This window comes from Acomys minous (genome assembly GCF_964271855.1).
Source record: "Acomys minous genome assembly, chromosome: 3".
NCBI classification, from domain to species: domain Eukaryota; kingdom Metazoa; phylum Chordata; class Mammalia; order Rodentia; family Muridae; genus Acomys; species Acomys minous.
Genome location: NC_140485.1, coordinates 18,532,264 through 18,550,377, shown reverse-complemented (window position 1 = coordinate 18,550,377; position 18,114 = coordinate 18,532,264). Strand labels below are relative to the sequence as shown.

Genomic DNA, 18,114 nt, shown 5'->3' with positions numbered 1-18,114 from the left:
GCTGGCTGTTTAGCATATTTAAATTTGAGACAGTCTCACTACTTGGCCTGCCTGGCCTGAACAGTGTAGAACAAGCTGGCCTTGAACTCCCAAAAATGAGCCTGCTTCTGCCCCCTGAATGCCTTTGCCACCATCCCTGCACATGGGGGTAGGGGATTCCTAGTATCTCAGCAATTTGCCATCATACTGGGTTTTGAGGAACTTTTTTTTTTTTTTAGATGGCAGTATGCCCCTAGAAACATATGTATAGACACAACCCTGGACAAATTTCTCTGTTGATTTGTGACACACCCAACAACAATTTTCTTTCCAAGTACTGTTTCCTTTTATTTGCATATACACTCTCATGTAAAAGTCCTCATTAATGAGTGGCTGTGCCCTTCTCCCCCTTTCCACCCTTCTTTGCATTACATTTAGGGTTTCTCACCCATACTCGATACAAACTACTCCAGAAACTTACCAGCGACCATCACCTGATCAAGTCCAGTTTAATTTCTATTTTCATCTTACTTAACCTGCCAGCAGTATTTGAGTTAATTTCTCATTCCTTGGGAGACTGTTCTTGGCTTTCTACTGAGATGACTTCCTACCTAATGACTGCTGCTACTTGCCTTAAACAAAGGCAAGCAAATTTAGTTATTTGTGCCCTTTCATGTCACTCTTCCAATAATATTATGTTTTTATCACATTCAGAATTAAAGCCACACTCTCTGCCATGGACTATAACTTAAGTTTTCTGCCTCCTGCCCGTCTCTCCAGCTGCAGCTTAAATCTCACTGGCCTTTGTGCTGTTCCTTGCCAAACCCCTAAGCCGCTGGGCTTGTCATTGCCCGTGTCTAGAGAGTGTTTCATCCCGATCTCTTCCTGGCTCACACTGCTCTCTTACATAGTGCTCTGCTCAGGTGTCACCTGTGAGGGACCAGGACGGATCTCAGGAGCTCCTCAGACACTCCATTGCGCCTTCCCTGCTGCTTTGCCTTCTTGTCATTTCCTCCAAATTCCTTGTCCCTGTTAAATGACACATCTGTGAACCACGTAAGCTTTCTGTCTCTTGTATGCCTAAGTACTGTTATCAGTGTCCCAAACAGCCTAGCATACAGTTGCTGCTCTGTAAACATATTTTGAATTAATTCTGGTAAGAGTGTGAGTCAGATGAAAATGGGACTGTTTCTGTAGATTTTGTAAATGCCTCTTTTTTTTCCATATCCTTGCTGAGCCGCACTAAGTAGGGGTCTGCATAAACTGATCAGGAGAGCCTGGGAGTTAGGAAATTTAGAAAAGGAAGCAACAGTTGTGAGAAGTTAGCTGAGACAGGATAAGTGGGGTCAAGAATGTAAAGTGTTTGAGGTGACAGCAATGGACATATTCCAGAGACCACATGGCAGGACTGCCTTCACATAAAGGGACATGTCCTCACAAGGCAGAGAAACACGTGGGTTGTGAGGGTTGTAATGTGGGTAGAAGTGGAGTCCTGATCTGTTCTGCTGCATGAGAAATGTGGCAAGGTACTGAGCTAGGGGCTGTGGGATGGAGGGAAAGCTTGACTCAAACCAGACTTTGTCCCTGTTGGGATCCTTGCAAAAGGCAGCCAAGGGAACAGGATATAGAAGGTGGTAGAAGGGGATAGGCAGCACCTAGCAGCAGTGCTGCATGGTGCATGAGGGTCCAGCAGTATCCCCTTGTATACACAAAACTCCCTGTGCCAGGAAATCACCTGGCTTTATGGTAGTCCTTCCCTCTCCTGTTTTTCTCCAGGCAGAACTCACTGAGTCCAGGAAAGGGTGTAATACTGGTCGTACGTTTCTAGCTTGCCGGTATTTGTACCTCCATATCCTAGAGTACTTTTTGTTTGGCTGGTTTTGTTTTGTCAGCTTGTTTTCTCAAATGATAAAGCAATGAAAGACTCTCTGACTTAAAAGACAAATTGTATCCCAATGCAGGAAATCTACAGTAAACAAATGTATGATACATCAGAGATGGGTAGGACTCTACCTCATCTCCCTGCCTCCCCAGTGGCCTAAGATGGTAGATGGTACTCTAGCACATGTACTTGCTCCTTGCTGTGCTGTGTGCATTTCTGTACACACACACACACACACACACACACACACACACACACACACACACACTCCTTCTGTCTCACATTTTGTTCTCTTGGGGGTGTGTGGGGTGTGTGTGTGTGTGTGTGTGTGTGTGTGTGTGTGTGTGTGTGTGTGTTTTCTACATCCTACCATCTGCAGAAATAGTTAATGGGTGGTGCCCCAACCCCTGCATCAGTGTGTCTTCTTGAGCTTCCAACTTGAGCCTTTCATTTCAAAAAACAGTTATGACCTATCCTTTTCTTTGTTTCAGATGAGACACCAATTATTGCAGTAATGGTGGCCCTGTCCTCTCTGCTGGTGATCGTGTTTATTATCATAGTTCTGTATATGTTAAGGTGAGTATGTTAATGTTACTGCTTTTGCTTAGAATATCCTGATACCCCAGTGTCTCAGTAAGTCCACATAATCCAGAAGACAGTAGGCTGAGGACAGAGGGACAGTGAGTAGGGTAGAGGGTAGAATGCCTAGATTAAAATACTGCTTAGAAATGGTTTCAAAACTACACCCTTGCTTAAGACCTAGCCTCTCTAACTGTCCAAACAGAGTCTCCCAACTCTAGTTCAGCCTAAAGCCTAGAGTAGAGTAGTGGTTTGGAGATGGGAGACTTCATATTCTCTATCAGTGATGGGCGTCTAAAGATCTTCAGCTCTTGTCCTTTGATACACCCCCTAAAGGCCCTGGTAAGATTTTATGTACACAAAAGCTTACTTCGTTTCTGGTTGAGGCTTTGTTGCCAAACCCTCTAGGGCCCCTGGCCTTTTTCTGCTAGGCTGATCTTAGGGGTTAAAATGTTCCTCTGGCTGACCTTTCAAAAGCTTCTAGACAATGAACAGAAGCAAGGAGGGGGAACCCAAGAAAAAGAAGAACCTGGTTCATTTGTTCTCTCCCTGCTGAAGCTACTGCCCTGACTACCTGGGTTTAACCCTACCTTCTCTTGGACCCAACTTACTCTAGGCTCCCTTTGTTCTTCTGTAGGAATTAAGAGCGGGGGAGCCTGTGTGCACCTTAGAATGTGGCATGTGTATGTGTGTCCATTAAACCTGTGGTCACTCATTCTGGAGCTCAGGGGTTCTCTCCATGACTGCAGTGAGGAAACACCAGGATTTTGTTTTCTAAAGATCTTACTATCCCATCCTGTCCAGCCCATTCTACCCACCTTACCTCGGTATATCACACTTGCCCGTGTTTCACCTGTTATGACTGTGCATGCAAGTGTGTTACGGAGCTGAAGCTACACAGATGAACTATGCAGGCCAGAATACAGTGGTGCCGAAGCTGCACCGGAGGGCACCAAGTGTCAGGAAGACCATCTTCAGATACTCAGTCACCACACAACAGATGTGCCGACTTCTGTCTCTTTTTCTAAAAGTTTGACTTGACAGAAGAGATTTAGAAAGGTGGAGTCGGTAACAGGGATACAAAGACAATGATTTACCTCTGTGTCTAGTTTTTCATTGCAGATACTTTCTCACTAGGTTTAAAAAATACAAGCAAGCTGGGAGCCATTCCAATTCTTTCCGTCTGTCAAATGGCCGCACAGAGGATGTGGGTAAGGCATGAGGAACCTCTGGAGAAGGACACGAAGAAATTAACATGTTCCCTGTTCTTTTTTATTTATTTTCCCTTTTTTTTTTTAATTTTGTTGTTGTTGTTGTTGTCTATTGTTTTTCAAGACAGGGTTTCTCTGTGTAGCCTTGGCTGTCCTGGACTCCCTCTGTAGACCAGGCTGGCCTCGAACTCACAAGTGCTGGGATTAGAGGCATGCACCACCACGCCTGGCTTATTTTCCCAGTTTTATTTATTTTATTTGTGTCCATTTACCTTGACATGCTTGTGGATATCAGAGGTCAACTTGCAAATTGGTTCTCTCCTTCCATCATATGTATTCTGGTCATCCAAGTGAGGCCATCACACTTGGTGACAAACATCTTTTACTGACAGAGCAATATCCTTGCTTCTTTCTCCCATTTTTTCCTTTTTTCGGGGGAAGGGTTGTTTTGGGGTGTATTTTGGGTTTTTTTTCTTGGATTTGGTTTTGGGTTTGTTTTTTGTTTTTGTTTTTTGAGTCAGGGTTTCTCTGTGTGGCCTTGGCTGTCCTGGATTCACTTTGTAGACCAGCCTGGCCTTGAAACTTACAGAGATCCGCCTGCCTCTGCCTCCCGAGTGTTGGGATTACAAGCGTGCGCCACCACACCCAGCTTCCCCATCTTTTCAAAAGAAAGATACCACTAGTTTTCACAAAAGGGACTGCATCCATCTCCAGGGTACCTAACTGACCTTCCCTTTTGTACACTACAGAGCCCCAAAGTGTACCACTGCTGGCCAGGTCCCCAAGCACCAACAGGAAGTACCCACCACTGCCTGTGGACAAGCTGGAAGAGGAAATTAACCGAAGGATGGCTGATGACAATAAGCTCTTCAGAGAGGAATTCAACGTGAGTTCTTTGTTGTTAGCAAAGAGGGAAGCCTCAGGTCTGGCCTTTGAGTCATGGGATATAAAATAGGTGTCTAGTGGGTAATGGTGAGAAGTGTTTACCAAGCTCATCCTGCTCTTTTCCTGTATAGTCATGGAAAGAACATTTTTTTAAAAAAGGAAATTGCTTCTCCTTCTTCATCCACCTATCCGTTCATCATCATGTCTAGTTAACTCATTTGTTTGATACCTACAAGCATCTTATAGGTACCAAGTAATAGTCTAGGTGCCAAGGATGATACAGAGAAATACGAATTCCACTCCCAACTTCAAATAACTCTCTGCCCACTTGGAAAACTCTACTTACAAGAACAAAACTACCTAATCCCAGCACTCAGGAGGCAGAGGCAGATGGACTGCTGTGAGTTCCAGGCCAGCCTGGTCTACAAAAGTGAGTTCAGGACAGCCAGGATTGTTACACAGTGAAACCCTTTCTTGAAAAACCTTAAAACAAAACTGCCTATAAAGCCAAACAGCAATTCAAGATGTAGTTTATAGCAGGTACTAGGAGTAGTTTGATGTCAAAAGGAGAGGCTACAACAGAATGCAGAATAGTGAGATTTGTTTTTCGTGTCTCTCAAGGAAGCAGAATGAGTATAAGCCAGCAGCTGCTGATCTGGGTCAGAAGCTTCCTGCTGAGATGTAGCTCAGCGATAGCTTGCTCACCTAGCGTGTACAGGCCCCTAGGTTTATTCCCCCGTGCTACAGAAAAGGGTGGGAGAGGCTTTAGACAACTCTAGTTTGCAGCCATGTTATCCCAACTACTTAGGAGGTTAAGGCAGGAGGATCACAGGTTCAAGGCCAGCCTGGACAACTTAGTTAGCTGCTGTTAATGGAATATGTAGCCAGTTTTGAGCACAGTTTCCTTGAAGAAGCAAGAAGAGTAAAGAAAGAGAACTAAGGAACTAGAAATAGAAGGAACAAGTGTCAGGGGTAAGAGAAAGGCATATTAAGAAGTTTTTTAAGGGGCCACATAGCCAACAAGCAGTGCTGTGTAGCAGTTTCCTTCTAACTGAACTGTTCCTTCATGAGGAAAGAAAAGATCATTAAGACTCAGGAAGCCCAGCTGCCAGCTCCTATAGGGAGCTCCAGAGAGGCACCTGAGTGGTCATGTATGCTGGGGTGGGCGCTTCATTGTTTCAGCTGCCTTCAAGTCATCGTATTCCTACCCAGTAAACTTTTTAGTTTATTCTGCTCGACTTGGGCCAGACCACTCAGCCCGAGATAGTTGCAAGTAAAGTGGAAACCTGTAAACTAAGCAGATTTGTATTTTGAAAAAAGTGATTCTGTTTGCTATATGGAGAATAGTCCATGGGAACCAGATTAGGATTGGGAAACAGTCTGTAGCAGTTGTTAAGACCAGTACTGACTTTAATAATTAGACAGGAAGTAGATTTAAGGACAGAGGAGAGCAGTTCCAAGACTGTTGGCTTCCCTTGCCTTTGAGATTGTGTCATGTGTCACCCTTGTCTTATAGGTAGGGTCTTCTCCTAATGCCAAAAGGGCTACCCCAGTTCTAAAATTAATATAGCATGATTCAAATTTGAATTTGATTCTGCATTCCAATCTTCAGAAAAATCACAGTCAGGTCCACTGGAAAAAGGATGATTGTTTTAAGTTTCTGGAGACTTCTTTTGCCACATGTTTCTTCTTAAAGTCATCCTGGGTAGGGGAGAAAGCTCCTGCAGCTTACCAAGGTCAGTGAGATTATTTCTGCTCTAGACAGATAACCTGACAGGGGAACTCAGCCAATAGAATATCATTCAGACCGAGGTCCTGAGTTTAGATCCCCTGCACCCATAGAAGAAATTCGGCACTTTGGCATACTCCTTTAATCCCTGAGCTAGAAATCGAAGACTCGCTGTAGCTCCCTGGCTGGCCAGCCTAGCCAACTTGATGAGCTTCTGGTTCAGTAAGAAATGCTATTTCAAAAACAATAAAAAGGTAGAGCGTGATTAAGAAAAATGCCCACTGTCCACCTCTGGTTTACACACGTACACACACATGCACATTCATCCATCACACACAGGACAAAAAAAAAGAAAAAATGGTTATCATGTGGTCATAGCAACCTCACAACTGCTCTGTCACTGAAGGGCTTACGTTCAGATGAGAATCTTCAGAAAAATCAGTGGCTTCAATGTGAAGAGTTAGTAGAAGGGAGGAAACACTTGAAGCCTACAATCATTTACCAGGTAAGAGTGACAGACTAGTTTAGACATTTTATTTTGTTTTAAACTGTTGGGAAAAAGCACAATTTAATACTCATTATTGATTGAGAATGTTGGCACATCCCACCAGCAAGCCTCACAGATGGGGCTGTGGTAGACATTGTACTGTTCTGTAATCTGTAGCACCAGCTGCTTCTGGATTGTGGTGTATATGACCCTATTGACATACGTTTTGTAAAATTAATTGTTTTTTGGAAATAATATTTTCTGAGATACCATAGTAAAGCATTCTGGTAAATCCTTGGAGAGAAGTCCTAGCAGTAGGACTCCCTGGGGGGCAGGGAGGCAGACAGACAGACAGAATAGCCAATGGATGGCTAACGTGTTCATGAGCTCATCAGGCTACTACTGAGGTAGCAAGGGAAAGAAAGCAGCTGTGAGTGCTGTCAGTGAGTGTTCACCTGGAGCACAGATAGTTCTTTGTTCCTGTTTAGAGCCTGATCTCCAGTGAGATAGTGTGACAACCTATCTTCACTGGGACGGTCTCTCCTTATATTCACTGAGAGCTGTCAATTAAGTGTATACTCTATTGCAGTCTGCTTCTGTACAGCTTGGGCCAGCATAACACACAGTCACATATCTACCGGAGAGGATCTTTCCGCTCTTAGTCAGCCATTGACATCAACAAGAAGTCATAAATGTCTTGAAGGAGAAGGACCATAGCATGTGGCAGGTCTTCTGCACACATCGCTTCCTTCTGTGGAGCATATCCACATTTGTAACTTAAAGATCACCTGAGTAACTTATGACGGGAAGCTGCTATGCATCAGGTAGTTTCCACTCTAGGGCTCAAGTGATCTTGCAGACAAGATCATGTGCTTTGTAATTAACTGTCTTCCTCAGCCTTGCTGTGGATGTTTTAGAATCCCACAGAACCTGGTAGAACCTGTGTGCCACAGCCTAGATTAGTTCTGCTCCCATCACTCAGTAAATAGATTAGAGGATACCCAGCGTATGCCATGTCCTTTCTCCAAGATTCAAAATGCCCAAGCAGGTATCACTCCTTTTACTGGGGGAGAGCTGGTGGAGGACGGAGCAGCAGCTCCTCCTTTATGTCAGAGGAGGCAGCCTGCTGTGCCTACAACTTTGGCCTTGAGAAAACTTGGCTCAAATCACAAGCCAACTGTGGGTTTTGCTTTGTTGTGTTTGCTTTTATGTCCACTGTACATATCTAAGATGTATAACTTCCTGCTCTTGAAGTTCTATCAGCTTGGCATCATTTGCGTGATGATGAGGTTAATGTCCTGAGACAGAATACTCATAAACTTGGCCACAGCATAGGAAGATCAGGGTTATTTATCAGTGAGGCAGCTCTTTCCATGGAAACGGGAAACAGATTCAAATAATGTGTGCAACGTAAGAAGACAGAGATTCAGGTATTAGGCTCTACATTAGGAGGAAGAGTTGCTGGGAAAGCCACATGTTAAGTGTACAGCTCCAGCTGATAACTGACTCGGTTATCATAAAGCCAGTATTTATGACTTACTTTCTTCCTGTCCTGAAATTTACCATGTAGCCCAGACTAGCCTGGAACTCAAGACCTCCTGCCTCAGCTCCCTGGTTCTAGAAGGGCTGAAGTGCTACAATTACAGACACGGCCCTGAGACCTCCGTGTTGGGGGCTTTGGGATTCCCTGTGCCTTCCTTCCCCTCCCCTTTCCCCCAAGGCATTACTGTGCCTCCCACACTGGCCTCCAGCTGAGTTCACAAGGCTCTTCTGCCTCGGTAGCTAGGACTGGAGCATGTATTACTATAGCTGGATGGTAAGGGCTTTTAGATGCTCTGTAGCACCTAGGATCTGCTTATGTAGGGGCTTAGCCTCCTGGAGCTTACATCTGCTTTTTCTAAAACAGTCTCTATCTAGTAGGTAGGTAGGGAGTCATATACCTATGGATATTCTGCGGTAATGAGTATACCCAGTACAACCCAACTCAGGCCAGAGCCCCTTCCTTTACCTGCCCTATAGATGCTCCATTATAAGGAACATGGCATAGTGATACCCTGGCTTCCCCAGAGATTAGTTAGTTCAAGGCCAGAGACCAGTAAATCCTGAAAGTTTTGTTTCCCTTTGCAGTGTGAATTACCACAGGAAATGTGATTCAGTTTCTTAAGATGGAGAAACAGGATCATGGAATATAAGTGCAGATGTGGCCAGAGTTTGTCAAAAACAGGTGCCTGGCCTCACTCTAATTAAAGGAATGACCCAAGTTTAGATGTCAGCCGAGAAGTGGCACTTTTTCTGACAGGGTAGTCTCGTTGGTCTCCTGGGGTGACTTGAGCTAGCTGCCTCCCATTTCCTGTAGAGTCCAGTGTTTTCCTCACCAGTGCGTGTCATACAACAAGGACTATGCTAGGGACATACAGCAAAACCCCACTGGGGACAGAGCGAAGACGTCGTTATTTCCCTGGGCTGGAAAGTGGGAGGCCAGGCTGAGGAGAAGGCTCAGTCAGCAAAACCCTGTGTGGATCTAAGTTCTATACCCAAAACCACACTAAAAAGCCCAGGACCTTAAGTCACCATGCTGAGGACCTCTGGTACTTTCTGACCAGATAGTCTTAAAGAAGAAGGGGTGAACACCTCCTGAAGAATGACACAGCACATAAAAGTGTCCCCTGACACCGCCCCCCCCCACACACACACAATCAAGAATTCAAGTAAATTGAGGGGTGGGGGACAGGAAAAAAATACAGCTGGTTTTCTTTGGGAAGACACTGCATAGTTGGCAAAATCAAAAAAGCAGTTGATGAACCAAGCCTCAGGCAGACTAGACCCTACCTTGATGGTTCTGGGCCCTCCTTGGGAAGCCTCCGCTTCTTCCCAGTTTTCAAAATCCAGGAAAAGAGAATCTAGCCCAGCGTTGTTCAGGGTCACTGCTTCCATCAGTCATCCCAGGCAGGGACAGTGAGCAACAGTGAGCCCCCACTATCCTAGAAGATTCTTTTACAGTCATCAGCTCAGAAGGTCCTTTTAAGAAAATGAAAGATTCAGAAACCAGAATGAATTGGGCATGGCACACATCTTTAGTCTCAGCACTCAGAAGGCAGAAGCAGATGGATCTCTGAGTTTGAGGCCAGCCTGAGGGTATATAGGAAGACCATATCTCAAACAAACAAACCAACAACAGCAGAAGACAGAATGGAAAAAAGATTGAAGCTAATACATTATAATGTTCTATTTTTAACTAAAACAGAAAACCTCTACGATATGACAGATTATGCCACTAAGAAAACTGTCAGCTGAAAGTGCTTTTGTTTTGGTTGCCTCCAAATTGGCCCTCTGACCTCCACATCTGCATCATGGCACTTCAATGCCCCCACACACAGTCTTTCTTTCTCTTTCTCTCTCTCTCTCTCTCTCTCTCTCTCTCTCTCTCTCCCCTCTCTCCTCTCCCTCTCTCTCTCTCTCTCCTCTCTCTTCTCTCTCTCTCATACACGCTGACACTAGTTTACAACAGTAGTGTCCATCAAATAACTGACTGACTTGATTATTTCGTCTATATGCCATGTCACATAAGTGCTCCCACACAAAGTCACACACAATCACACAAGCTTACAACAGTATGCAGTACAGTACTAGCCACCAAATAGCTGACTGACTTGATAATTTCTTACAGCCTTCATGAAATTCCTCACTGTCAGATAAACATATTGACATAGCAAGGTATATTATGTAATAAAGAATATTACAGATAATAAATGTAGATGTGAAGATTCCAAGTTTGAGCCAGGCATGGTAGCGCACACCTGTACTCCCAGCACTCGGGAGGCAGAGGCAGGCGGATCTCTGAGTTTGAGGCCAGCCTGGTCTACAAAGTGAATCCAGGACAGCCAAGGCTACACAGAGAAACCTTGTCTTGAAAAACCAGAAAGAGGAAGGAAGGAAGGAAGGAAAGAAAGACAGATTAATTCCAAGTTTGCTTTTTAAAATAACTATTAATGCCTGTGTACATGTTTAGGTATACTAATTCAAATCTGGGAGAAACTGAATGCTAACAGTTGGTTTCTACAAAGGATTATGGAAGATAGAAACTGCTTTCTGCTGTGTTTGGTTTTTTTGAGACAAGGTTTCTCTGTGTAGCCCTGGCTGTCCTGGAACTCACTCTATAGACCAGGCTGGCCTCGAACTCAAGAGATCCACCTGCCTCTGCCTCCTGAGTGCTGGGACTAAAGGAGTGCACCACCCCTTCTGGCTTTAACCTGAGAAATGCAGCTGAGCTGTAGTGTGCTTTGGCAGGTGTCTTGCATGTGGGATGAAGCAGTTGCGTTTGAACTGGGCCAGCACATGTGAGGTCAGGTCCCTGTGAAAAGGTATATCACCAAATATGCTGTTCTGGAAAAACGGGCATTCTTCCTAGCTTAAAGGAGCAATGGGTATAGGAATTGACAGCTGTTTCCAGATGTTTGCCAGGCTTAAGAAAGACTGTACAGTAGTGTTTCAGTGACTTCCTTCTGATTGGAAGTTCAGAGCTGTATCTTTCATCTTAATTACAAACTGGAACTTTACTATTCACTAACATTTGTCTTAGGAAAAAACATTAAAGTTGTTCACACATTAAAAATCCACTTCCTAGGTTTCCTAAAATGTTCAAGGTTTAAAGAGGAAAAGAAAAAGAAAGAAGATTTAGTTCCCAAGAGAAAAGACAGAGAAGAGAGGAAAGAGGTAAAGCCAGTGAGATCATCAAAACCTGTGTGTGTGGCCCTTCTCTGGGACACGTCCTTTTAGTAACAACTTAATTTTTAGAATACCAGGTAAAAAAAGACATGAAAGTCATGTAACAGAACTGAACAGACATTTGAGTTACCTTGAGCTAAAATGCCATGAAAATTAACAAGAATTGTAACAAGGCTTTGGGTATTTACCATAGCTGCGCTCTGGAAGGCTACAGTAAAGGCATCAGCTGTCATCGGGTTTACTTAGTGTGTCTGAGTGTTGTGTTCTTTTAAATAGAACTGTTGTAGAGGACCGTGGAGGTGCTGGTGACTGTGAGCTAAGGGCACTTGAAGGGAGATTTGGCAGTAACAGGGAATTGAGATTCTGCAAGTTCTGGAGATCGCTGACAAGACAAGAAAGGATTGAAAAGCCAAAGATAAAATAGGTTTTTACTACAAGTATTGTCTTCAGAAAAATTCAGTCTCAGGAGATAAATTATCAGATATAAAAGCAGCATAAAAATATGTTTGTATGTAGACCATAAAATCTAATACTTTTAAAATATATCTCTTATATTAGTATCCCAGTTGTAAAGTACTTAATAAATTTAACAAAATATTTGCAAAGTCTTCAGAGAAATTTATAAAAATGTTTGCACACATTAAAGGAAAACATCTTAAGCTAGTGAAGAAATAAAATCTTGGGTTAGGAAGCTCAATGTGTGAAGATACCAGCTCTCCTCAGACTGATACACAGATTCAATGCAATTCCAATAAAAATCCCAACAGGTTTTTTTGTGGAACTTGACAAGATGATTCTAAAATTTTTATGAAGGAGAAAAAGAGCCAAGACTAGCCAAGACAATCCCGAAGAAGAAGAACAAGGTGAGGAGAACCGCCTCAGCAGACACTACGAGTCCTTATGTGACATTTGATGTTGCCCCTGGGGTAGGCGGACTGACAGTGCAGCAGAACGCCAAGAGTAGGACCCTGTGTATAAATGGAAACAGATCATCACAGAAATGTTGTTGCGTTTTTGCTTGAGGAAAGAATGGCCTTCACAATATGCAGTACTGGGGTACTTGGGCAGACCTATGGGAGCAGATGATGTGGTCATTTGTCTCATATAAAATACAAATCCCAGTTCCACTTGGCATAGAGCTTGAAGTCTAAAGGACAAGTTTATAAAATAAGAAAATAATGTAAGAAAATACACGTATAGGATTTCTTTCTTTTATTTCCAAGATAAGATTTTTCTGTGTAGCCCTGGCTATCCTGGAACTCACTCTGTAGGCCAGGATGGTCTTGAACTCAGAGATCTGCCTGCCTCTGCCTCCCATAGACTAGGACTGAAGGCGTGTGTTACCACTGCGCAGCAGAAAAGGATATCTTAAACCTGAAAATGTTGGTAAAGTGAAAGACTGATGAATTTGACTACATGCAATACAAAAATTATGTTGATAAGTACAGACAAGAAGGAAAGGAAGAAAGGAAGAACACACGCACGCACACCTGTAATGGGAAAAGTAAGACAACGGAGAACACAGTAGCTGAGGCACTGCGTTGACCCTTTTAACCAGTAAACCACAAGTAGGACAACCCTGTTGGTAACATAGAAGTGTGAGTTATGACTATATTTAATATATTTAAAGTGTGACAGTAGCTGGTGTGGATGAAGGTACCACATGGGACCTCCTATCACAGCTGGTAGTGTAAATAGGCACAGTTACATTGAAAAACAGTTTCTGGCCTAGAGAGATGACTCAGCAGTTTATAGAGTACATAATGCTCTTGCAGAAGTCCTGAGTTCCATTCCTACCACTTACGTCAGACAGCTCACAACTACCTTTTACTCTAGCTCCCTGGGATCCAATGCCATCTTCTGGTCTCTTTGCAGGCACACAAACACTGCACACTTAGACAAACATACATGTATGTGAATAAAACTAAATATTATTTTAAAAGACCAAAGCAGAAACTGTATCTCTCATTGGTTAAAGAGAACAAATGCCAGTTACAAACAGAAGTCTGAGCGACTTTAGACCATGTCTTGGGGGCCCTAGTGCTATAGTAAAGTTCTGTGATCAAAGCAACTTGGGGAGGAAAGGGTTTATTTCTGTTTACACCTCCAGGTGACAGTCCATCACTGAGGGAAGTCAAGGCAGGAGCTTGGAGGCAGGAACTGATGCAAAGACCACAGAGGAGTGCTGCGCACTGGCTTACTCTGCCTCCTTTCTTAGAGAACTCAGGACCACTCATGCAGGGATGGTAACCATGCACAGTGGGCTGGCCCTCCCCCATCAGTCACGCTTGCCTATAATCCAGTCTTTCTCACTTGAGGTTCCGACCTCTCCGATGATTTGTGTCAAGTTGATACAAAACTATCCAGCACAAGAACATAGTGTTGACCTAAAAGAAAAGCACATTAGCACTTCATGTTTCCATTTTCACCGCAAAATACACTGAGCAATAATAATGGGATGCAATATAGGAGATAGACTATAACAAGATAATGATCTCCAAATTACCTGTGGAAGGAGATAGAGGAGTTCAGAAGGGATAAAACAATCCAGAATGAACCAGGATGCACCTTTTATTTTTATTTATTTATTTATTTATTTATTTATTTTGGTTTTCCAAGACAGGGTTTCTCTGTGTAACAGTCCTGGCTATGCTGGACTCACTTTTGTAGACCAGGCTGGCCTCGAACTCACAGCCCCTGTCTCCTGTCCCCTGTCTCCTGCCCCTGTCTCTTGAGTGCTGGGATTAAAGGCATATGCCACCATGCCCAACTTCAGATGCACCTTTTAAAAGACTGTTTAACCTATACTTGGTTCCCCTTAAGGTTTAACTAGAATGAGATGATTCTTGATGCTTCCTAGCATTTCTAGAGATTTTAACATCTTCTAGTCATTCAGTTCTGTTGCTTCCTCCGGGAGTTGCATAAGCTGTTTCTCAGAGTAAAAGTTAAAGCATTGTAAGGGCCGCTTTGTTTTGTCTCTGACGTCAGCAGAACAAGCCCTCTTTTCTCTTGTTTCTTCCCAGTTTTCCCTGGTGACCCTGATAAGACTAGGAGGCAGTGATCACTCATTCCTTTTGCTTGTGTTTTAAGGATTGTGTTCTGTGGGGCTAGGCCTAAAGCCCGATTGGGAGACTATTTGCTTTGTATACAGAGCCCTAGGTTCGATCCCCAACACCACATAAAATGGGGTTATAGTGGCACACTCCTTTAATCTCTCTATGGAAGTGAAGGCAGAAGGATCATAAATTCAAGGTTACATAGTAAGTTCAAGGCCAGCCTTGGCTAGTACTGTAATCTTGCTCTCTCACTCCTTCTGCTCTATGTGATTTCTTAAAGAAAAGAAATTTGCAGGACTCTCAAAAAAGGATTAGTCTAAGAACTTTAAAAGCTGGCATTTCACCTGTCCTGTGCCGGCATGGAAACAGCCTAAACGAAAGAAGATGCAATGTAAGTGAATTGGGAAATTCCAGGATTAGCTGTGTTCTTAGTTTTATATGCAAGAGTTGGCACAAAGAAAAGAAAAACAGGAAACTTTTCTATCATCATGTGCTGTGACAGCACAGACGTCAAAGAGAATCGCCTGTCTTAGTGAAATAACATGCAAAATCTCCAGGATTTAAACTCTGAAATCTCTTGATTTCAGTAGACTGAGTAGACTGAGACTGATTGCCCTTACCTTAGATTTACAGTGTAGTTTATACCCCTGCCATGCAAGTCCCAGGAAATAGCCTTATTCTCTCCTTAAAGCACCTCTCATCTGACAAAATTAATTGCCCCAAAGCTGACAGTTTTTTCATTTAATCATTTTTATTTTATTTCCAAAGTCAGAAATCTGAGAGCTCTCCTTCATTTCTTTTTCTCTCTCTAATCTATTTCACTTCCTTCCATCTCCAAATGCCATCTCCAGCATCTATCTCAGGTGCATCCACTTCCTTATATTGTCATCTGTCATAGGCGCTGTTGTGTTGCTGTGAAGAGACACCATGACCAAGGCAACTCTTAAAGAAAGCATTGAGGCTTGTTTGCAGTTGTTCAGGGTTAGTCTGTTATCATGACGGTAGGAAGCATGGTGGCACACAGGCAGGCACTAGAGCAATAGTGAAGACCTACAGAGAGCGGGGGCCTGGCCTGGGCTTTTGAAACCTCAGAAGCCACCCTCAGTGACACACTTCATCCAGTAAGGCCACACCTCCTAATCCTGTCAAATAATGCCGCTTCTTGATGACTAAGCATTCAAATGTAAGTCTATGGAGGCCATTCTTACTCAACACGCTACCTCATCGTGCCTGTATCTATTCCATGCTTTGACCCTTGCCTCCTTCAGTCTTATCTCACACAGAGCAACCACAGGCATTCCTCCTTATCAGTAAACTAGTTTCACTTTCAAACCCTCCGTGAGTTTACTCACATACTTAGGATCCAAACTCCTGTCTTCACGATCTCCTTGAAAATGAATAGTCTCACCTTGCCAAGGCCTTCCCACTTCCTGTATCCCTTTTCCTTCTGCTGTGTCCTCCAGCCTATTTTGTATTACACTCATTGACTTTCAGGCCTTCCTGCAGGAGAACCTTCTGCCACCTCTGAGTCTTCAAGGTAGTATGCTTTGTTACTGAAATAGTATCCCCTACCTCATCCTTCCACATAGACATCTGCCTTTGATCTAAATTTTGTCCTTTCTGATACCTTTTTACATTTATTTACTTCTATTTTATATACATTGGCGTGTGTGTGTGTGTGTGTGAGAGAGAGAGAGAGAGAGAGAGAGAGAGAGAGAGAGAGAGAGAGAGAGAAAGAGAGAGATATTACCTGAAATTGGAGTCACAGACAATTGTGGATGCTGGGAATTGAGCCAGGTCCTTTGGAAGAGCAGCCAGTGCTGTTAACCACTGAGCCATCTCTTCAACCTAAAATTTTATTTTTAAAAAAATATATATAATTGACACTTTGCTTGCATGTATGCTTGTATGCGGGTGTTAAATTCCCTGGAACTGGAGTTACGGACATCTGTGAGCTACCATGTGGGCACTGGGAGTTGAACCCCGGTCCTCTGAAGAGTTGCCATGATCCTAACCACTGAGCCATCTCTCCAGTCCTTCTGATACTTTTTAGAATAACATTTTCCTTTTAGTACATATTTTTTTCACTTGTATTACTAGTTGAATGTTGTCTATAGTTTATATTGTACACAAGGGCAAAAACCATGTGTGGTTCTCACCACTGTTGACTGTATGCGCAGCCTTGTAGGCACTGAATATATATTGCATGAACTGTGATATGCTTCACTGGTTCCCTGCTGCTGAAGACCAGATTGTCTCAGTGTTGGGTCACTCTGAAGATGACGAAGGAAATGAATTCACATAGAAATGTTCTGATCACTCAACTGAGCAGTTATCCAAGTTAAATAAGTTCCTTTTTTTGCTTTCTTTGTTTTGAGTATTTACAACATACAAGAGGGGAACAGTTAAAATAATATTCAACTTCACACTTTCATAAAATTTTTTTTTAAATTTGTTTCTTGAAGTCAGGCAGTGGTGGCGTGTGCCTTTCTTCCCAGCACTTGAGAGGCAGAGACAGGTAGATCTCTGAGTTCAAGACCAGCCTGGTCTACAGAGTGAGTTCCAGGACAGCCAAGGCTACTCAAAGGAACCCTGTCTTGAAAAAAAGAAAATGAACAAAATAAAATGTTAATTTATTTAATACCGCTTTCATACCGCACATGGAATTATATCATTTACTCCTTGTGTGGAAAGTATTCTCTCAGTGTTGCAGAAGAGGTAATACAGATTTCATACAACCAGGCTGTCTTGTGTGAAAACACTTTAGGCTTACCTACATCACCCCGTGTGCCAGTTAAGTTACAGTTGCTCCTAAATAGAGAGCCATTCTGTGTCACCATCCAGCTCCACTGCTTCCCACCTGCACATCCATGTGAGATGCTGCCCCCCAGTCCTTGCTTCCTTGCCATGTACACAGAAGGCCGGGTGCCTTGTCTCTGACAAACCCCCATAGAGGCCCTGAAGCACCTAACTGTCCAGAGCAGTTCACTCCTGAGTTTCAGCTTGTCTTTGCCTGACGGTTAAAATAAATATGTACGTAAGTAAATGACCCACTTCCCACATTATAATCCCCACTCCCAGGTTACAGGACTAGCCCATCTTGGTCACACATTGTAAAAGTGCCCCCTAACTAAACAATAGCCATAGAAAAAGCATACATCCCCCCTCTGTGGATTCTTCATATTGAATTCTTAAGGCATGAAGCTATTTAAGAGAAAGATGGATTTTCTAGCTTAGGCTGTTGATGTTCACCTGGGTCTGTGTTCCCTCCTCCTCTCCCTACTCCCTTCCCCTTCAAAACTTTAACTTACTGCCAGATCCGGGTTTGGTAAAGCAGAACGCTTGCCTGGTGTTCATCCCTCTTAGTAACCACCTTAATTTCTCTTAACCTTTCAGGCTCTACCTGCTTGTCCTATCCAGGCCACCTGTGAGGCTGCCTCCAAGGAGGAAAACAAGGAAAAAAATCGATACGTAAACATCCTGCCCTGTGAGTGTTTGTAGGGTTCCTTGGAGTGTGATCTGAAACTATGCCTCTAGATAGATTCCTCGTGGATGGAAAGATTCTTGGAGTTGGTAACAAG

General features: G+C 43.4%; 1 protein-coding gene across 3 annotated transcripts in view; it reads left to right on the top strand.

Annotated features, from left to right (window-relative positions):
• PTPRA (protein tyrosine phosphatase receptor type A) overlaps positions 1-18,114 on the top strand; it is a 112,077-nt gene that overhangs the window by 69,343 nt on the left and 24,620 nt on the right. For all 3 annotated transcript variants that reach the window (XM_084774225.1, XM_084774223.1, XM_084774224.1), the window contains 4 exons: positions 2,353-2,437; positions 3,578-3,651; positions 4,401-4,537; positions 17,930-18,020. In XM_084774225.1, the coding sequence (XP_084630351.1) occupies positions 2,353-2,437; positions 3,578-3,651; positions 4,401-4,537; positions 17,930-18,020 (387 nt within the window). The remainder of the gene's footprint in view (positions 1-2,352; positions 2,438-3,577; positions 3,652-4,400; positions 4,538-17,929; positions 18,021-18,114) is intronic.